Source organism: Pinus tabuliformis, chromosome J, assembly GCF_031772625.1.
Source record: "Pinus tabuliformis cultivar Carrire ecotype Pingquan chromosome J, CPIR1, whole genome shotgun sequence".
In the NCBI taxonomy this organism is placed as follows: Eukaryota; Viridiplantae; Streptophyta; class Pinopsida; order Pinales; family Pinaceae; genus Pinus; species Pinus tabuliformis.
The window spans coordinates 1304898396-1304921199 of record NC_142295.1 but is presented as its reverse complement, the minus strand read 5'-3'; the positions used below and the strand labels follow the sequence as shown (position 1 = coordinate 1304921199).

General features: G+C 39.7%; 1 protein-coding gene across 1 annotated transcript in view; it reads right to left on the bottom strand.

Annotated features, from left to right (window-relative positions):
- LOC149232059 (plant cysteine oxidase 2-like) overlaps window positions 1-21359 on the bottom strand; it is an 87954-nt gene extending 66595 nt beyond the window's left edge. Inside the window, exon 1 of the mRNA XM_089379342.1 lies at window positions 20727-21359. Within this exon, the coding sequence (XP_089235468.1) occupies window positions 20727-20904 (178 nt within the window). The 5' untranslated portion in view covers window positions 20905-21359. The remainder of the gene's footprint in view (window positions 1-20726) is intronic.
- Between the last annotated feature and the right edge of the window lie 1445 nt (window positions 21360-22804).

Genomic DNA, 22804 nt, shown 5'->3' with positions numbered 1-22804 from the left:
GGCCAAAGATCAAAGCCTAAGGGAACCACCTGTCCTCCGGTACCAAATTTCAACAATAGCAGCCTCAAGGTTTTCAAGTGCATGGAAAGGAATCTCACGTTTGCAAGTTGAAGAAGGCCTTGTATGGACTCAAGCAAGCTCCAAGAGCTTGGTATGCTCAAATTGATAGCTACCTGGCGAGACTTGGATTTACCAAGAGCGATGTTAATCGAAACCTCTATTTCAAGATTGTGAAGAATGCACCTATGATTCTATTACTATATGTAGATGATTAGTTTCTGACAAGTGCTAAGCCTCTCATCATTCAGTGTAAGAGGAAACTGACCTCTAAGTTTGATATGAAGGATCTTGGCTTAATACAATATTATCTGGGACTAGAAGTATGGCAAAAGCCTAGCGAAGTCTTCCTTGGTCAAGGAAAGTATGTTATTGAGATCCTTCAAAGATTTGGCATGATGGATTGTAAATCCATGGCAACTCCCATGGTAACTAACTTAAAGAAGTTGAGAGGTTCTGAATCCAAATTGGTAGATCCCTCTATGTACTAGCGATTGATTGGCTTTTTATGTATTTGGTTAACAGTAGGAGGGGCATTTGCTTTGCAGTAAACACGTTGGGCCAATTCCAAGTTGAACCAAGACATGAGCATTGGATTGCAGCGAATCACATTTTGAGATATCTACATGGTATTGTCAACTATGGGGTTTGAGATATGTCGCAAATAATGATGTACAACTTCAGGGATATATAGATGCTGACAAGGCAGGGAGTGTTGATGACAGGAAGAGTATTTATGGGGTATGCTTCAGTTTGGGCTCCGCTATGAATCATGATATCTTGGATGAGCAGGACGCAAAGATCTGTTGCACTTAGCACTACAGAAGCAGAATATATCGCAACCAATGAAGCATGTACTGAAGCAGTGTGGCTTCAGAAGTTGTTTGCAGGACTGTCCGGCTAGGAGCTAGAACCAATAGTGATATATTGTGACAATCAAAGTTGTGTGAAGCTTTCAGCAAATCCTGTGTTCCATGACAGGTCGAAGCATATTGAGATAAAGTACAACTACATCCGTGATATGGTGCATAGGAGAGAAGTAAGGCTTGAGCACATCTCCACTGATGAGCAAACAACTGATGTTTTGAAGAAGAAGTCATCCAAAGAGAAGTTTGTGTACTCCAGGGACAAGTTGGAACTTGTGGAGATTACCCCTCTCATTGAGAGGGAGTGTTGATGTAATAGCAGTATGGATGGACATTCCCCCTATAGGGAGAATGGTCTGAGAGGCCCAAAGAGCTCCCCATATAGGGTTGAGTAAGTGCCTCTCAGTGAAGAGACCCAAATTACTCCCCAGATAGGGTTGAGTGTGGTCTCTTAGCATCAAGACCCAGATTACTCTCCAGATAGGGTTGAGTGTGGTCCTTCAACATCATGACCCAGATTACTCCACAAATAGGGTTGAATGAGGTCTAGACCTAGATTACTCCCCAAGTAGTGTTGAGTAAGGTCTTTCAGCATTGAGAACCCAAAGTGCTCCCCAAGAGGGTTGAGTCAATGCCTGCTATTGTTGGAAATTGTAACTAGTTTCGGTCTTCATAATTGTCATTTGTCTCAAGTCATGATGTAATTCTTATGTATTGATCAAAAGAGGAAAGAAGATATAAAAGAAAAATTGTCTATAAAGCATGGGTTTCATGCTTACGTCATTTGGTCAATAGGTCAAGCATCCATTGTATGCTTCTAGGTCTTTGTCTTGAGTCATGGTCATCATAATTATGTAAAAGACCCATTTGGGCACTTATATGAAGAAAAGTTAATTTATTTTTGGATATTGAAGTGTCTAGGTGAGCTCCCAAGAACAAGTCAGCCAACAAGTGGAAGTCGGCCTAGACTCTAGAGTGGGCGTGAAAAACCACTTGGAAGTCTATACCAATGTTGTGAAAATCGCGATCGGGATTAAATCGGCACGGGGAACAAATCGGAAAAAATCGGGAAAAAATCGGAAAAAAAATCGGTAAAAATCGTTTGGTACAAAAATATTCTTTTTTTTTCATTTTTTTCAATTTTTTTAATATCTAAACCATCTACAACATAAAATAAATACATTGACACATAAATATGATAAAAAAAAACTAATATATAAGATGTTTAATATCATTTCTAGCGCTAAAATCACACATAACATTGAATCATGTCCTGAATAGTAAGTCCTGACTCTTGAGTCCCAACTTAGCCTCAAAATATCAACAAAAAATATGATAATGTATTTCATCATGTCATAATGTCATATACAATAAAATGAAAGTCTAATCCTATTGATTTCCTCTACCCCTCTTACAAGAAAATGCCAGGGCTTTCCCTTTCCCTCTAGATGTAGATGCTGGTGCCTGTGCCGGTAGAGATGGCAGTGGAGTCTGATGTGCTCTAGAAGCTGAAGAACTAGAAGTAGGAGCTATAGGAGGTAGACCACGTCCTCTACTGGTGGCAGGGGTAGCCCGGGCAGGTGGTTTCACCTGGAAACATTACAATCTCCCAATCCTGAAATCCTGAAAAACTGATAAGTCTGCTGGATTTTAAATGAAATGTAAAATTCTACTTTCTCCATATGAAATCCAATGAGGCTGGAACCACTCTCAAACATCCCGAGTCATTTCATGGTAATGTTAAAAATTTAAGTAAAAGGATGAAAATGAATATTAAGGAGAATGTCACTTTTACTTTAAGAATTTAACATTACCATGAATAGCATATCCATACTAGGGCCTAGACTTGATCATTAAGCTACCCCACTCATAAATTATTTGTTTCTTTCAAAAAAAATTGCATGAAAAAACCCAAAAAAACGTTATAAAACTATGATGTCGCGACCCCCGGCGATTTTTTAAGTTTTTATCGCGATTTTTTCGTTTTTATCGCAATTTTTTCATAAAATCGCGATTTTTCAGTAAAAATTGACAAAAAAAATACCGGCGATTTTTTCGTATAAAAATCACAATTTGATCGGCAGAAGTAAAAAATCGCAATTTTCACAACACTGGTCTATACAAAGAAAGATTTCACCCTCCATTGTGACATACATCTGCACACTACTTGAAAGAGATGGTTTGCAGTTTGGAGAGGCATGTGAAGGTCATTTGGAGGCTAGACAAGACTTGAAAGGAAGATAGTTTGAAGTCACAAAAGATCTGATGTTTTGAAATCTTCTGAAATCTGAAATATGCGAGGTCTCTAGATTCTGCTAGGGTTTCCACAGGGTCGAAGTTGCAGAAGTGAAGAAGATACATTTAGCTGGTTGACTTATATCTTGATGAGAGCTAAAGGTCTTGTGTTGGGTCTTGGAAGTCTCCTTTGAAGTTGATAAGAAGAGAAGTTCTGATGGGTTTTCCCCTTAGAGGGGTTTTTCCCTGTCGTGGAGCCTATATGTTGTGTTCACATGATCTTTATTGTTTTTGGCATTTATTTGATGATGAAAACATAATCATAATTAAGAAGGAAAACATAATATCACAAGTAAATGTCATGTAAGGAAAACGTTAAATTAATGATGTTGCTCTAATCAGTTTTCCAACATGGTTCTTGATGAGAGCTAGAGGTCTTGTGTTGGGTCTTGGAAGTCTCCTTTGAAGTTGATAAGAAGAGAAGTTCTGATGGGTTTTCCCCTTAGAGGGGTTTTTCCCTGGCATGGAGCCTATATGTTGTGTTCACATAATCTTTATTGTTTTTGGCATTTGTTTGATGATGAAAACATAATCATGATTCATAATTAAGAAGGAAAAACATAATATCACAAGTAAATGTCATGTAAGGAAAGATTACTCTTCTTATGAGAACTTTTCAAAGAGAGCATTGTCCTTGTACTGGTTAAACAATTATGAATACCTCCCTAGTTAAGAGGGAGTGTTGGAAATTGTAACTAGTTTCAGTGTTAAGTTATGGTATGTTCTATGCTTATAACAGTTTACTTCTTTTTCTTATTATATTCCACCGATTAGCAATCACATGTACGTAAAGTAAAGTGCAGATAGAACATTAAATGGTCGACAGAAAACAAGCCAAGACAAGAGACACAAGATGTGGCGGCTAGCCAGGGACAAACCCCACAATGTGTGGGGAAACCCTTTGATCAAATCTTCTTTTATCTTCAATAATTCAGCAGAGAGAAATAGTACAATAAATCTGATTCATATCAGCAGTAGCAAACCCTAGATCAGTAGCATCAGCATTAGCGGCTTCATTATCAAACTAGGGCAGACCATATCTCACAAACCGACAGTCGGATTGACTTCATTCCACCACCAAAAGTTTCGGCTTCCAGAGGAGGTTCAGATGAACCTACAGCGCAATTCAGATGAGGAGATCTTCTAGGCCACGCAAGTCAATCTTTACTTCTGCAGTTGCAGCTTCAGTTTCAGCAGTTTCCAGCTTCAAACTAGGGCAGTCAATATCTTGCAAACCGTTCGTCGGATTGACTTCATTCCACCACCAAAAGTTGCGGCTTTCAAAGGAGGTTCAGATGAACCTACAGCGCAGTTCCAAAGAGGAGATCTTATAGGCCACGCAAGTCAATCTTTACTTCTGCAGTTGCAGCTTCAGTTTCAGCAGTTTCCGGCTTCAAACTAGGGCAATTGATATCTTGCAAACCGTTCGTCGGATTGACTTCATTCCACCACCAAAAGTTGCGGCTTTCAAAGGAGGTTCAGATGAACCTACAGCGCAGTTCCAAAGAGGAGATCTTCTAGGCCACGCAAGTCAATCTTTACTTCTGCAGTTGTAGCTTCAAATTCAACAGCTTCCGGCTTCACATGTGTGAGAGAGAGAGACCCATTTCAGCGCAGTAGAGAAGAGACTCATATCTGTGCAGTAGAGAGAGAGAGATGTGATGAGATGAGTGAGTCCAAATGAGGAAAAGTCCTCTTATATTTATACACAACGTTGGTGGGTGAATAGATGCGACTGTTGGGCTTCTGAGCCTACATGAGTTGTAGGTCGGCTTGATAATAATTCCATAATCAAAATAAATTCATATCTCCATGAATACTTATCGGAATCGGATGATCTTTATATCAATCCTACACCTCTCAACGAGAGGAATCTAATAAAAATATTATCAGCCATGAATAAGATGACCCACATGAATTTTTGCCTTGGTTGCCAATTTTAACACTCCCTCTCAACCATGGAGAACTTCATCTGCAATCTGTCTATCGGTCGTTACTATTCATCCATCAAATGCACTGCCCTGTACAGCCTGACCCTTGCCCTGCTCTGCTCTGCCTGTTCTGCTTTGTCTTGTTCTGCCCTGCACTGATCTGTACTGTTTTGTTTTGTTCTGCTCTGCTCTTGCATTGTTCTGTTCTACTCTACTTTTGTCCGAATTATGAAGAAGAAGAAATGATCGAGGATGTATCATACTGACTCAAAGTCAGTCTCAGAGTATGTACCACTAGTCCCAGACCAGTCTCAACCAACCCAAAGTCAGCGTCATAGTGAGTACAACTCCAATGGTCCCAGACCAATATCATCCTCCACTGACTCAAAGTCAGTCTCAGAGTATGTACCACTGATCCCAGACGAGTCTCAACCGACCCGAAGTCAGCGTCATAGTATGGTACAACTCCTACCACTAGTCCCAGACCAGTGTCATTGATCCCAGATCAATGGAGGTCATCCTAGCGTAGGGAGTACGGTAGTTACAACGATGCGTCCATCGGTACTACTATGGTCCCTAACTTCATTTCCCTGCTCATTGATCAGATGAGAGGTACTTCCCATGAGTCCCAGACTGCATGGGTAGGATGCCTCGACAGGAGAACTAATCAATCCTGTCCTCACAGGAGAACACATCAATCCTGCTACAATTGCCATGGAGAACACATCAATCCAGGTCTCACAGGAGAACACATCAATCCTGCTACAATTGCCATGGAGAACACATGAATCCAGGCCTCACAGGAGAACACATCAATCCTGCTACAATTGCCATGGAGAACACATCAATCCAGGCCTCACGGGAGAACACATCAATCCTGCTACAATCGCCATGGAGAACACATCAATCCAGGCCTCACAGGAGAACTAGTCATCCTGCTACACAGGATAGCGAATCATCTTGTTCCACAAGAGAGCGAATCATCTTGTCCCACAAGAGAGCGAATCATCTTGTTCCAGTGTGCACCACCAGGGGAGGGTGAGTCACCCTGTGGTCGTATGTTGCTCCAGTAATAACCGCAAGCCCTCAGAGCTCCCAGAGCTCAATGTATGCAACATGCAGGACCCTTGTACAAGGGTTTCTTACCGACTCCAAGTCGTTTGGGAAAATCACAGATTAGATCTTTCCTCGGGGCTTTGACAAGGTGTATCAACCTGTACATCATCTTAATGCGATGGAGCCTCCTTGCTCATCAACTTACCATATCCAAGATGATGTCTATCTGCTGGAGCAATCGACGAATACGGGATTCCTCAATAATCGAATCCCACCTCTGGTTGTTATAGAGAATCACAGTGGTATCCAATGTAAATCCAAACAGCTTACTGAAGAGCTTTCGCAACCAGACTACCTCACACGAGGTTATGCTAGCAACAATATATCCTGCTTCGGCGGTGCTCAAAGCCACCGACTTCTGCTTCCTGCTTATCCAGGATACCGAAGCAGATCCCAAGGTGAAACAGCACCCGGAAGTGCTCTTACGGTCCACCACACTGCCTGCCCAATCAACATCAGTGTATCCAAGTAGTCTCACATCTCCGGCAATGTATCTTAATACATGAGAGATTGTGTCCTGAAGACATCTCAGAAGATTCCTGGCATCAATCCAGTGAGGCTCAACCAAATATGAGCTCACAATGTTAACTGCAAAACATATGTTCGGACGGAGGTTCACCAAGAACATCAATGCAAATGAGTTTTTGAAACTCAGAGGCATTTTCCAAGTCTGGTCCGACATCACTACCATATAACTTCTAAAAGTTAAGATCATCGAGGTAGTCACAGGCTTGCAGTCCATCATATCGAATCTTTCCAATATATTTACCACATATTTTCCTTGAGATAAGAAAATTTCCCTTGGCTTCTGCCACACTTCAAGTCCTTGGTCCTTCATTTCAAATTCAGAAGCCATCTCCCTCTTACATTTGTGAATGAGAGGGTTTGCACCTATTAGAAAGAGGTCATCCACATACAATACCAGTATGAGAGGCTTGTCATCTTCAACCTTAAAATAAAGGTTAAAATCGGCTTCACTCCTAGTGAATCCGAGCTTCATCAAGTAGCTATCGATCCTCTCATACCATGCTCGGGGTGCTTGCTTCAGCCCATAGAGAGCTTTCTTCAACCTGCATACATGAGATTTTCGATCATAAATCTCAAATCCTTCGGGTTGCTCCACGTAGACCTCTTCTTTGATCGAGCCATGCAAGAACGCAGTCTTGAAATCCATCTGATGTAGGTTCCATCCTTGTGAAGCGGCAAGGGCTATGATCGAGCGGATGGTCGTATATCTGGCAACAGGTGCAAATATATCATAATCTATACCTTCCTTTTGGGAGAAACCTCGAGCAACAAAACGAGCCTTATACTTTTCCGTGCTTCCATCTGCTGCATGCTTTATCTTGTAAAGCCATTTGGAAGTAACAACAATCTTGTCCTAGGGTCTGGGAACTACTTCCCAAACATCATTCTTTATGATAGACTCATATTCTTCGATCATAGCATCCTTTCATACTTGATGCTTGACGGCATCTGAGAATGACGAAGGCTTATTTTGTATGATCGTGCTCATGATGGTCAGGTATCCTTGATACCTATTAAGTTTCTTACTTTGATGGAGGGTTCCTCAGGGTGCAGCATGTCCTTCAGCATCATCAAGTAACCCCTTAAGCCATGAAGGCCTCTTCCTAGAAGAGGAAGGCTCATATGGAGGAGGATCAATCGAATCCATGGGTTCTTCTACATCAGGCATTGATTCATCATCCTTTTCTTTCGGTTCCCTGGTGTCAGCTTCTTGAGAGCTCCTCAAAGTCGGAAGATTGATCACCTTGCTGAGAGCCATATCTTCGTCAAAGGTGACATCATGACTAATTATGACTTCCCTTTGACCGGCTACGTAGATTCTATAGCCTTTAGTATTTTCACCATAGCCCACGAAATTCCCTTCTTTCCAGATGCTCCCAATTTATTTCTTTTCTCTTTCGGCACATGAAAGTATGCAGGGCTTCCAAAAATTTTAAAATGAGAAACATCAGGTTTCTTACCGGTGAATTTTTCTTCAGGAGTCTTGGAACCCAATGCTTGATGAGGGCATCGATTTTGTACATATACGGCAGTGTTTGCAGCTTCAGCCCATAGAAACTTTGGAAGTCTTTGATCATGTAGCATGGCCCGGACAACTTTCATCATCGTGTGGTTCTTCCTTCCCACCACACCATTCTACTCAGGAGTATGTGGTGTAGTAGTCTCCCTCTTAATGCTAGCCTCAGATGTGCCTAAGTGAACCAACTGTAATATATCAGAGGTCTTGCTTTGGCTTGAGGGGAATGGTCCCCTTTTGAGCTTTCCTTCAGCACATCCCGGACATACACCTTCTTTCTCTACTTGGAATTCGGGCATCCCTGTTACCATTTGTCTTACATCGAGTATAGCTTTATAATGAAGGTGGGCAAACCTCCGATGCCAAAGTTCGGACTGAAGAGTTGTGTCACAAGACATGACACCTAGCGGACTTCCATCGACCTAATATAATGAATCAACACTAAACCCAAGAGTAAAGGCATCTTTAACATTATTTTTCCATATACATACCTTGCCATTGCTGAAGGTTACCTTGTAGCCTCTGTCTTCCATTGCCAAGATGGACACTAGGTTCCTTTTGAGGTCAGGTGCATTTAATACATCCTAGAATTTCTAGCCTTCTTGAATGCTTGTTCTCTTCCTTGATTCCCAGCTCTCCTCTTACCTTTGCTGTTGAATTTGTCATTCCTTTGATTGTCATTAGAGGGATTTCGAGTTGCACCACTGCATACTATACCATGCTTCTCTAATCATGATTATCATCATGCTGCCCATGTCCATGATTTTATCCATCATAATGCTGCTCAAACTAGTGTGCATCATCATCATGCTATCCTATATGTCCATGATCTCATGTTGCCCTTTATGTCCATGATCTCATCCATAGTTTTCCCATTGTGAGTGCCATTTCTCTGTCAGTAATAGTTTCCCCAATAGATAGGAGATCGTTCTTGATCTCGGTGATTCTTAAGAAGTATGCTTGCATACTTTCATCTTTACCCTTCTTGATTTCCCTTAACTTATTTCTAAGAAACAAAACTTGATTTGCATCATTAACTTTAAATAAACTCACCAGTCTGTTGTAGATTTCCTTGGAGGTGTCTAGATCAGAGATGTAGGCCACCAAGCGCTTGTCGATAGAGTCCCGGATGATCTTCTTTGTTTTGACTTCTCCATTTTTCCATTTGTTCCAGGCAGCAGCAGATGCATTTGATGAAGGCTCAACAATATTGCCTCTTACATGGTCCAGCACTCCTTGATCTTCAAGGGTTAGATCGATAGACATCTTTCATCCGTGATAGTCAGCTTTCTCACGGAGCTTGTCTTCGGCAGGAAAGAGTGTTGAGGACCCCATAGTTCTTTTAGGATAGCCTTGCCAATCTTCTCTTCAATGATTGCTCTTGCTCTTGCTCGGGCTTTGTCTTCACCTCAGCTCTGATACCATGTTAAGTTATGGTATGTTCTATGCTTATAACAGTTTACTTCTTTTTCTTATTATATTCCACTGATTAGCAATCACATGTACGTAAAGTAAAGTGCAGATAGAACATTAAATGATCGACAGAAAACAAGCCAAGACAAGAGACACAAGATGTGGCGGCTAGCCAAGGACAAACCCCACAATGTGTGGGGAAACCCTTTGATCAAATCTTCTTTTATCTTCAATAATTCAGCAGAGAGAAATAGTACAATAAATCTGATTCATATCAGCAGTAGCAAACCCTAGATCAGTAGCATCAGCATTAGCGGCTTCATTATCAAACTAGGGCAGACCATATCTCACAAACCGACAGTCGGATTGACTTCATTCCACCACCAAAAGTTTCGGCTTCCAGAGGAGGTTCAAATGAACCTACAGCGCAGTTCAGATGAGGAGATCTTCTAGGCCATGCAAGTCAATCTTTACTTCTGCAGTTGCAGCTTCAGTTTCAGCAGTTTCCGGCTTCAAACTAGGGCAGTCAATATCTTGCAAACCATTCGTCGGATTGACTTCATTCCACCACCAAAAGTTGTGGCTTTCAAAGGAGGTTCAGATGAACCTACAGCGCAGTTCCAAAGAGGAGATCTTCTAGGCCACGCAAGTCAATCTTTACTTCTGCAGTTGCAGCTTCAGTTTCAGCAGTTTCCGGCTTCAAACTAGGGCAGTCGATATCTTGCAAACCGTTCGTCGGATTGACTTCATTCCACCACCAAAAGTTGCGGCTTTCAAAGGAGGTTCAGATGAACCTACAGCGCAGTTCCAAAGAGGAGATCTTCTAGGTCGCGCAAGTCAATCTTTACTTCTGCAGTTGCAGCTTCAAATTCAACAGCTTCCGGCTTCACATGTGTGAGAGAGAGACCCATTTCAGCGCAGTAGAGAAGAGACTCATATCTGTGCAGTAGAGAGAGAGAGATGTGATGAGATGAGTGAGTCCAAATGAGGAAAAGCCCTCTTATATTTATACACAACGTTGGTGGGTGAATAGATGCGACTGTTGGGCTTCTGAGCCTACATGAGTTGTAGGTCGGCTTGATAATAATTCCATAATCAAAATAAATTCATATCTCCATGAATACTTATCGGAATTGGATAATCTTTATATCAATCCTACACCTCTCGACGAGAGGAATCTAATAAAAATATTATCAGCCATAAATAAGATGACCCACATGAAGTTTTGCCCTGGTTTCCAATTTTAACATTCAGTCTTCATAATTGTCATTTGTCTTATGTATTGATCAAAAGAGGAAAGGAAATATAAAAGAAAAATTGCTTATAAAGCATGGTTTCATGCTTATGCCATTTGGTCAATAGGTCAAGCATCCATTGTATGCTTCTAGGTCTTTGTCTTGAGTCATGGTCATTGTAATTATGTAAAAGAGCCATTTGGGCACTTATATCAAGAAAGGAAAATTTAGTTTTGGGTATTGAAGTCTCTAGATGAGCTCCCAAAAACAGGTCGGCCAACCAGTGAAAGTCGGCCTAGAGTGGGCTTGAAAAGCCACTTGGAAGAGATATATAAAGAAAGATTTCGTCCTCCTTAGTGACATACATCTCCACACCACTTGAAAGAGATGGTTTGCGGTTTGGAGAGGTATGCGAAGGTCATTAGGAGGCTAGACAAGCCTTGAAAGGAAGATGTTTTGAAGTCATAAATGATTTGAATGTTTTGAAATCTTCTGAAATCTAAAATAGGTGAGGTCCCTAGATTCTGCTAGGGTTTCCACAAGGTCAAAGTTGTAGAAGTGGAGAAGTAGAAATTGGAGAAGTGAAGGAGACACATTTGGCTAGTTGCCTTCTATCTTGGTGAGAGTTAGAGGTCTTGTGTTGGATCTTGGAAGTCCCTTTTGAAGTTGATAAGAAGAGATTTTATGACGGGTTTTCCCCTTGCAGGGGTTTTGCCCTAGCGTGGAGCCTATATCTTTTGTTCACGTGATATTTATTGTTTTTGGCATTTATTTGATAATGAAAACATAATCATAATTAAGAAGGAAAAACATAATATCAGAAGTAAATGTCATGTAAGGAAAACGTTAAACTAAAAATGTTGCTCTAATCAGTTTTCTAACAGCTATTAGTCCCCAGGAGGGTTGAGTTAATATCTCAACATCTTGGCCTAGTGAAGAGGCCTTTGGATTTGAGGACAGATTACTCTGAGAGAGTGTGTCCTGAGGACTAGTCTATATACCATGTGTCAATGTGACCAAATTATGTTGACTAGTAGATGTTGATGATATGCCATGGGTCATGTACCCACCAAGATATGGCAACTAGCAGGATGCTAATGATTAGATGATGATGTTGGTGATGATGATTTGATATAACCTTTTCTTAGAGAAATTTGTCAACAACGAGTACACCTATGACAGTCATTATGAATACCTCCCTAGTTAAGAGGGAGTGTTGAATCTTTGTAACTATGGTCAATCTTCATAATGTATATTTGGCCCTTAATGTAATTATATTCATTATTGTAAAGCATATTTTAAATGCTAGAGTCAAAAGAAAAAATTATTTTGAGTAAAGTCCCATTTGGACTTTTAAAAGAGGAAAATTTGAAATTTTTGGCTCCAAGTTTGTCAAGTCGGCCTCCCTCCAAGTCAAGTCGCCCAAGAAGAATGGCACCCATTTGACCCAGCCAGTCACTATATAAAGACAATTTGATCTCCTCCTCAAGGTAGCAATTTGCATCTCTCTCATGCAAGTTTCTTCTAGGCAAGCAAGCGAAGGACAAGAAGGGCAAGGAGGACGAAATGCATCTCTTTCTCTCTCTCAAGCTCGCACGTGTGGAAGGTCTCTCTCTATCCTGGTTCGCATACTTTCTTAGCAATTTCTGTTGCAAGGGGCCAAAATTTTTTGGGCAACTGCATGGGTCGAAATTCTGGGTCTCTAGGAAGCACAAGGAGGCCAAAATTTGACCTAGGGCAGATCAAAAGGCAACGTTGTTGGATCCGATTGGAAGGCTTGATTTAGAGGGATTGACCAGGTTTGACCATAGATTTGTTGAAGGTCAATTTGAACTAGTTTATGACTAGAAGGTCTAGGTGTGTCTCTTGTTGAACAGATGAATTTCTCTATTGGAGAGGTTGTTGGGTTTTTCCCCTTATTGGGGGTTTTCCCAAGGTAAATCTTGTGCTCTCTTTGTGCATTATGATCTCTATTGTTCTACCGTTCACGTATGGTTGAATTTCTGAAGTATAATTGCTTAATGATATATTGGAAAAATTAAAAGAAGATCAATAGTTTATTAAATACCCTAACTCTTGCCCACCCTATATCATTAAGCAATTACTTGCACTTGAAAAATCAAAAATTCTCCCATAATCCAATTTTAAACAATGGTCAAAAACCAATATTATTATCGCCATCTAAACCACCAAACATATAAAGTGTTAAAAAGATTTATACAATAGGATGACGTCAACCCCACTAATTTATCGACTTCTACAACTGGAAAACATCAAAATATGCTTCAGGAAGATTTGCCTTTGTCTACAAGTAAGATTTGAATGTGCTCAACCCCTCTCTGATCAATGATTTTATTTCATCTAACCAATTCACCTGATGAAAGTGGGTCTTCAAATATGAGGTACGCTAACCATTCTTGTATCAAGTGCTTTCATTTAAAGGTCTAAGGCATACTAGTATGGATTATGGGTCGAATTGGATGATTAACTGCTTTTGACTATATCCTTGTTGCCCTACTTCACCTCGGTGGTTATCTCCCACCCCTAGTCCAATGTAACCCTCCTTGATGCCTTTCATTCCACTGTCTATGAGGGGCACATATAGGAGGCCTCGATTGACATTGTGTGTCCCTGATAATCCGTAATTACTGCTTTCTACCGTTTCCCTTGTCCCATCCTCACTCTTCAGGTTGACTACTTACTGCTCACATTCTTTGGTTTCCCCTGTGCACCATGTCTTTGGGTAAGGGCCAAAAAACTTGGCTCAAAGAGGTTGATGCAGCTCAGAGAAAGTTAAAATCCTATGTAGCCCCACTGAAATGAAAATGTTAGAAGTCAAAATATGGTTACGACAAGTGAAAGTGCATGAACAAAAGCCTAACCTAAGCACTTCCCCCCTCATAAGCCATCACTCAATTCCTAGCATATCATGATCTATCTAAATAAAAGGAACTTTTGAATGTCCCAACCCCAAGTATCAATGAACCGCTACATCTTTAACAAGTGATTGATACATCTATTGAAGCTTGTGACCAATGTTGCAAAAGTTGGACTCAAGAATAAATCGACAAGGGCCCAAAAATTGAAAAAGTCATAAAAGTAGGGAGAAAATTGAAAAAAATAAGTAAAAACTCAACAAAATTACAAAGGTACAAAAATATTCATTTTTTTCAATTTCAAAAAACTCGCGATTTTTTACAATTTAATCCTGATTCCTACAATTTAATCCCAATTTTTTCAATTTCAAAAAACTCACCAAAAACTCGGTCGATAAAATCGTTTGGTTGAAAAACTTGCGATTGGCGATTTTATTGGGATTTTATCCTAATTTTGGTAACTATGCTTGTAACCCAAGTTATCCATGCAAAGAAAAGAATATTACTGAAGAAAAAGGCACACTCAAGGGGTGGTAAAAATATGCCAAGGAAATAGATAACTTAGGTCCCACTATTGCTCCCTCTTCACATCATATTAGTCAAAGGACATTTGTTGCATAAATGGTACGCCATAATGGCATCTTCCATGAAGTCAAACCCCAAACCATTTCACTCTTTCACTCGCACCTTCTAATTGATGGGTTGGGCTAGGAATTGTTCCTCTCCTTAAGGCTGGAAGATGAGGCTTATGTCATGTACTTTAATGCCTTGTTCCACTAAATATAGCCCACTACAATACATTTATGGTTTGAGGTACCTTTGATGATAATCTCAATTGATTCCATGAGTTGTGTTAGGTGCTTGCTCCAGGTTCCATTGGCCATCCCTTGAGGGATCTCATAATGCCTCTTCAACACTTCAAAGAGGGGATCTAACCTTGTTGTTGCAGGGCTTTTGAGGGACGTTGGGCCATATGATGATTCAGTAGTATAAAGCTTATCATCCTCTTCCTCCAACACATTGGATGTTGAGCATCAGAGTTGGGACGTTACTTCTACAATTGATGTACCCCAGGACCCACAGGATGCCCCTAGGCTGACTTTGCACCCTACTTGATGGATGTGCCTTGAATGATGGTTTTTGATGATGATGATTTAGTGGAGCCCCTTTCGGAGGGACTAGTACACCTTCATGAATAAGGACGTTGCCTCTTTGTTATATGACATCATCTGGTCATGATTCTAAGAGGTAACACGGCACCCTAGACCATGATGTCATGCTAATGATGGACCACTTGATGATGAGAATGGACTCTTGATGATGGAGCACTCGCCCATGATGATGGAGGTGGCTTATTCATGGTCGTCACCTCTTGAGGTGCCCATTGCACCATTTGATGAAAAAGAGGCTTATTTAGATCATGATGTCACCCTCCTTGGCCTTATTACTCACATGTGTGGGTTAATTAAAGGCAATATGTGATGTTTTTGAGTTGAGATGGCTATACTTTTGGATCAGCATGAGATCTTATCAAATATTATGCGAATTACTTGTGTTTTATGGCTTCTTAGCCACATTTTCTAAAGGAATCGACCTACCTAGCTCTTTTATAAATAGGAGGTCGAATTCTCACTTTAGCATCACAACACACATTACATTTCTCTCTCTTGTAACTCAACATGAAGATCTATTGTGTAATGGAGGCCTAATAGAGCTACTAGGCCTAGGGTTTATCTCTTTGACTTGGATTGAGCTCCTCTCTTGGATTACATGGTCAATCATGGATTTTGCATGCTTTGTAAGTTGGTTGTTTTGCATTGCATGGATAATTTCATGAGAATTGTTGTTATTTTTGTCAAGTGGGTTAATGTGGCAATTTTGTGAATGTTTATGTTGATTTTGTCCTCAAATTCTAAAGGTTTGAGGGAGAGAGCTGGTCAATTCTCTTCCCTTGCTAATCTAGGTATTGAGAACCCTAAATTACACCTTAGGGAAGTCTATTAATTTGCCCTAAAAAGTTGGATTTAGGTTTTCCCCTTTTAAATTGCCCTAGGTTGGTGTATATCCTAGACTCCATTGCCCTAGTTGGTGAAGGCACTAGTCCCTCCTTCTAGTGGATTGGCTATCGTTGTATAATTATTGATTTAATAAACCTTGACTAAGTAGATTTTAATTTTAAACTCTAGTTTTAGATTAATTTTGTCAAAATATTAAATCGCTATTGTATTGAGGATAATTTTCACCTTTTATGAGTTACATTGTAAAACAAATGTTCATTGACGAATGTCCTATGATGTAGAAGTGATTTTATGTGCATTTAATGGTTAAATTCTTGACTTTACATGCTTATTTCTGCATTTATTTACGGCTAATGTCAAATATTTATGATCATTTATTGGAAATTTGAACCATTGAAAGTTGTCGAATCTTTTTCCCTAAGTTGTATATTTTCTATTCTTTCAAGCATATAATTTTTGTGTAATTTGAATGGTTAGATTTGCTATTGTTATAAGCCTGAGTTTGTTGTCTAAAACTGCAATTTTGTGCCATGCTTATAACAGCCAAGTGTTGAGTGAGCTCAATGTGTGTTCTGGGAACTTATTTGAGACTCCATCTGCTTGGATAGCCTTAGGATTGACCCGTAGGCCTTGTGAACCCTTTTGCTTGCTTTACACTCAACCTCCATCCTTGACCTGGTCTTGTTAGGCTTGTGAGGATAGATTTTCTTTGTAGGACCCTCGGGGGTGTTCAACTTTAGGTGTCTTAGGGTCCCAGACTCCTACTGGGAGGCCTCCCTTGTGGTGGCTGGTCGTCACCACTAAATAGAAGAGGGGTAGTTGCTGAGGTGACAGTGGTGGCACCCTTGTCTTGTTGTGCAAGTTTCTTGCTTGCTGAAGGCTTTGCACCAAGGTGCAAGATTTTGCAGCAACAGGTAGTTCTATGGCCGGCCGTACCAATATATGTCACACCCACATCCTCATGCCTTTCTCCTTTACAAAGCAAAAGAACCATTACCCCCTAGCACTAATTCAAAATGATTTCATCCTTCTGCTATCAGCAAACTGTAGAATGTATCAATGCTAGGGGGTAATGGTTCTTTTGCTTTTTAAAAACTGGAACCAAGTTTTGAACCAGGCCACCTATCAAACTGAGTTTCAATCTGGATCTGGATCAAACCGAATTTAATGAACCGATATTGAAAAAATAAATAAAATAATTGATTTTAAGTGAAAATTTTATTTTTAATATTTCAAACCATGATTCCAAACCATTAAAGACAAAAGATGCAAATTTTGCTCATCTATGTACCATGTAAGGGTGCATATATCAAACTGGCACCGAGTGCAATAAATATCATCAACAAAATACATAATCAATGAGGCTCTAAATGGCCTCTAAAGTCCAAAAACAATGCTACAAGCTATTGCGCCACTAACCTGCTACAAGTACAAATCACTGATCAACATGATCACTCATCAATCTCATCACCACTATTAGACATGGAATCATTAGCAGGAGCTGCATAAATATCATCTGACTCCAAGTCTGAGGACTCCTCAAACTCTAAATGAGCTCCAAGATGACAAACAACCTCCAAACTTGCTGCTGTTAGTGACTGCTGCTGCAAAACTTTGTGTTGTTGCAGAACTCTCCAAGCTCACATATTCTCACAAAAACTCAAAATAGGAAGTATGATGCAAATAGGAGGGGAGGGATTCTTTTATAAGTTAAAGAGGGTAGATTTTGGAGGGAAAAAACCATGGTTTCCATAAAAACCACTTCAAAATCCACCTCAGGGGTCCCCCCACCTCACCACATGCATTAGCTTCCAAACCGGACCAATTTGGGTTGGAACCTGACAGTTTGTTAGGTACAAACCAGCGGTTTGGTACCTAATCGGTAGCAACCAGCCCCCAAACCAGGTTTGTCTGCCTGTTAGATTACCCTTGGCTTGCTGACAGGCTCGTTTGACCGACTACTGGTTCAAACCAGCCAGTCTTTAAAACTATGACTCATACAAGGTAGCTTTAAAGTGATGAAGTTTCCCTTCCACCTTCCATCACATGTTCTGGTGAAAACAGAGAAGACCAGTTCAATCCTCTAACTTTTCCGTTTTAGTAGGTCATATCTTTACTGGAGTTTATTGATGCATCATGCAATTAAGTCACCCTGTTTATCTAAATGGAAGGTTTGTAAAGATTGCTGAAAATTTTATTTATAAATTATCAGTTTACATGATCATCAACTTATGTGTGTGTATCTGATAGAGAATGTCCTGAAGTATGTCAGATCTAAGGCCACTATACATCTCCAGAACAGCTGATCTGCATTTGGAAGGAAACAGGAGGATTCAAAGTCAAGTAACCCAGTCATCTAAGACTAAAAATAAACTGCATTGGGTCATGCAAGAAGTTAACCATAGATCAAATCGGCAGGTCTAATCATCCTAGAAGATAGGAAATAATATGTAATTTCCCAAGCTTCGTGTGCATACACATAGGCACACATTGGCTGCCAATGAACTAGTGATAAGTCACCCATACCAGAAATCTTGTCCATTAGGATTTCAGGTGAGGACCACCACAAGCTAGAGAAGGAACATTTGAAGAGTGTCTCCCTGAAAATGGCGATAAAGAGTCGCAGATTAACAATGTGTTTGATAGAGCCAGTAAAGTTCTAAGGGTTCATGAAGATAGTAGTGCAAACTTTAGATGTTGAACAGTCTTACCTTACCCTATATCCAAGGCACTATGGTTAGAATTTCTAAGATCGTATGAAAGAAAGAAATCCTTCGTTGTAGCTGCTATCTTTCATCCATAATTACTGTCTTGATGATAGGCTCTAACTGGGTAGCCTGAAACGTTGACAACTTGACATGCAAAATCTTAATGCAGCCATTTCAGAAACATTCTGCCCTGCATAAACGGGAAAACTTTAATGCTATCTCAATATCAGGCATATGTTTCATGGGTGCTATGCACTGAGAAAAAAAAAGCAGAGCTACAGTCAGAAAAGCTGCCTAGGTGACCGAGGACCCCATTCACCACACCTTGGAACAGACCAAACTGAAAGAGAAAGACAGCAACGTCAAAATGGCATGTGTTCCATGAACCAAATCATGATGCTCACAAATGGAGAGCAGCACAGGCTGCTATGGCAGAGAAATCCAATGTTCAAACGCACTTTCTTTGCAGGAGATGGTCATGCACCATATCAAGGTGGTCACCCACCATATCAGGTAGTTGAGTACACCATATAAAGGTGGTTGCACACCATGAGGACAAATTGTACGTTATATTTGCAGCTATCCAAACCTTATGCAAGGGATTGCCCACAACCACCCAAAATAGTATGTTAATTTTGTGGGGGAAGTGGATTGCACACCATGAGGACAAATTGTACGTTATATTTGCAACAATCTAAACCTTATGCATAGGATTGCCCACAATGCCCAAACCAGTATGCTAATTTTGTGGGAAAAGCCTTTATTTTATAAAAGAAAATTGCAAATAGCTATAAAAGAAATGGAAAAAGAAAGGGAGGAAAGCAGCAACGCTGATTAGAATGGTCTGCAACCTCCGAAAGTTGGCAACGGCAGATCTAATTTTAAGCCAATATTCGGGTTCATTGCAGGGAGACCTGCATGTTGCCAAAACAAGTTGTTCAAATTACCAATTCGTCAATGAGCCAATCACTCAACTTTCAGTGTAGCTGTTGGAGAGCATAGCCAAAACAAGGCTAACTGATGGTGGAATCCAGAGAATCACACAATTTGTTTCCCAGCTACCATTCTGATATAAACGAATGTAATCAGAGTAGGCATTACCTTCGCAGGAAAATTTTCAGGAATGATATCCCCGTCAAGTTTCATAAAGAGATGAAATTTTCAGCACTGGTGTCCAGTCAAGTTGCATAAAGACAAAAAACCAAAATCCAGGATTGTTGTCCAGTGAAGTTACATAAAGACAACAAAATTTTCAGGACAGGGCAGGATGCCAATCGCAGAATGATGTCATAAAGACAGTAACATTTCCAGCATCGTGTCCAGTCAAGTTATATAAAGACAAGAAAAAAATCAGGATTGGTGTCCAGTGAAGTTACATAAAGACAAGAAAATTTTCAGGACAGGACAGGATGCCCAATCCCAGAATGCATCCACTACAAAGGGAAGGAGAGTGACGACGTTAGCACCTGAGCGAGAGCCAGAGTCCAATAAAGTTACATAAATACAAGACGGAACAGGATGCCAATCCCAAAATGCATCCACCAGAGAAGGAAGGAGGACACTATTACATCAACTCAACTTAAGGACTTACATAAGAAAGCCAAGATTGGTGAAGCTACTGGTGTGGCTAATGCACTATAAACTATCTCTGTCTGTGTGGTCCATTATAAACCATCTCTCTCACAACTGTTTCCAGCGTGGGATTATCCACAACACACAACTTAGAATAAAGTGCATCATTTACAGCATCAAGGGTATCAACATGCAAGCAGTTGCCGGAAAACGATGCCCGTGGCTCACCAGCCCCTCGCTTGTGATTCAGGTGTGGGGTTAAAGCGAGGGACCCAACTCCTCGCCATCGACTACAATCCAATTGAAAATGCCCTAAGGGCCCAAAGGGTCAGGCAATCAACTGAGTTCCTGCCCAACTCCCCCAAATTAAACAAAAAAAAAAAAAAAAAAAACGAACTTCGGAATCTATGTCTTTAAAAAAAAAAAAAAAAAAAAACTTTGGAATCTATGTGTTTTAAAAAAAAAAAAAAAAATCATGACAGGGGTTATATTTCCTCTGTATAAAACTGACGAATTTCATATAACGAGCGTATAAAACTGAGGAATTCCATATAATGAGTCCGCATTATAGACATTTAAGTTAGTGTGAACTGACCTAACACAGAACGCAACCTCTGAATAGCTCGCTGTGGAGGCACAGGCACAGTGGAGGAGAAGAAGGTCTCGTTGCATACTTCATACAAGTTCTGCACCGCGCTCGGCATCGGGGATTCTTCAGAGTCTGAGAAGAGACCAAGAACCGAGAAGGGAGATGCAAGAAAGGCCTGTAGCATATCATAAATTCATGCGAGAAAGAGATGGCTGCGAATTGCTCTCCTATGCTCCGGGAATGTGATCCATCCGACAGTACGCGTGGAAATAGATTCTGCCATGCCTGTGTGTGGTTGGGCTCGGGATGGGGACAGTTCGATCTACCCGGAGGCACTTGGATTCGTCAGTTAGATAAATTCGATCGTTGGCATCTATTTAGGATTTGGGGATTTATTTGTTTTTTTATGTTTAAAAAATGCTTTCTTAGGATGAAACCATGACGAGAAGTGGAATCAGGGCCAAAACCATGGGCCACGATTTTTCTGTGGGCTTCCTTACGGCGGATTGTAATGGCGGCCAGCACTCGTCATACCTGCCTGATATTTGTTCACACTTCGCGGCACCAAATGTGGCTCCAATTCCTTTCTTCTTCCTAAGCTCCCATTTTTGTTGACACTGCTCTTCACCAAATTTGGCACGGTTCCTTTGCTCTGGGTTGTTTTAAGTGAATAATTCGCTGACATCACCGATCAGGTGTCCATATTCCTCCAGCGTGTCATTGTCAAGTTTCCTGACTTGCAGTTTGGCGTCTCTGTTACACTCATACTGATAGCAATGTCAACTGTCCTCTCTGTCAAGATGTTATTTTCTGCAATTCATCCTATTTAAATTCTAGGTGGTTATTAATATCATTGCTATGGATATGTATAGCAATGCCAAAGTGTAACATCTGTATAAATCCTTTCTAATTTATGGTTCGTCTTAGTTTTAAGATTGCTCATTTTGTTTTTAAACTTTAACGTTGTTGATTATTTTATTAATAATGTCAAAGTCTGATAGATTTAGATAGTATTAAAGTGATATATATATATATATATATTATTTTAGAGAAATTATATTTTTATTATTTTATTTATTGGTCATATTCCCAATCATGTTAATGTTATATGATATCAAAATGTCATTTTTCATAAACTATTTTTAATGATTGTTGTTCATCTCAATGTTACTCATATTGGTGACAATGTCAGAGTGTCTGTCATTTCATATAAACTTTTCAAACACGTGATTATTAATTTTATTAATATTTATATTTATTAAAATTATAAAATATATTTTTATATAAATTTAAGAAGTATTATTATTAATCTCCGTTATACAAATATCATTACAATTATATATTTTTATGATAGAATATTATTGTATTATATTTGTTGTGGTAAATTGTTTGAAAATTTATTTATGAGAAGTTTTATAGGATTTTCTGAATTTTGTGTGTACATGTTTATTATTCACCCCACTACAGGGAGGGTAGCCTAAGATTTGAACCCAAGACTTTTGATTTGGTGAGACTTCATTTCCATGGCCAATGGCACTTGAGCTACCCCTGGTTCAAATCTTGGGCTACCCTTCCCGGGTGAATAATGGACATGTAAATACAAATATTATTATTATTATTATTATTATTATTATTTATGCAATTACTATTACAATTACATGTTTTCATAATAGAATCTTATTGTATTACACTTCTTGTCACATATTTCATGATAGAATCTCATTGTATTATACTTATTGTTCTAAAAAATTTAGGAAAACTTATTTCGGAGCAGCATTAGCATGGCTTCTACAAACTAAAATGTATGTTTTTTAAAATTACAATATCAATCTATTTATTTTTAATACATAATATCAATTTTTATGTTGTTTCAACTATGTGTAACATAGTTTTTCTCCAAAAATCAATTTTCACTATGATTTACAATAGTGGAAATTCGCATTCTAAAATTTTGGCTTTCTATGGGCAAGATTGTCTCACTCAAACTCGTATTTTGAAAAATTTCATGTCAAATTAGCAAAGAGAATAGCAGACCTAATAACATATTGGTTTCCTCTTCACTTATAGTTTTGCTTCTTGTACCT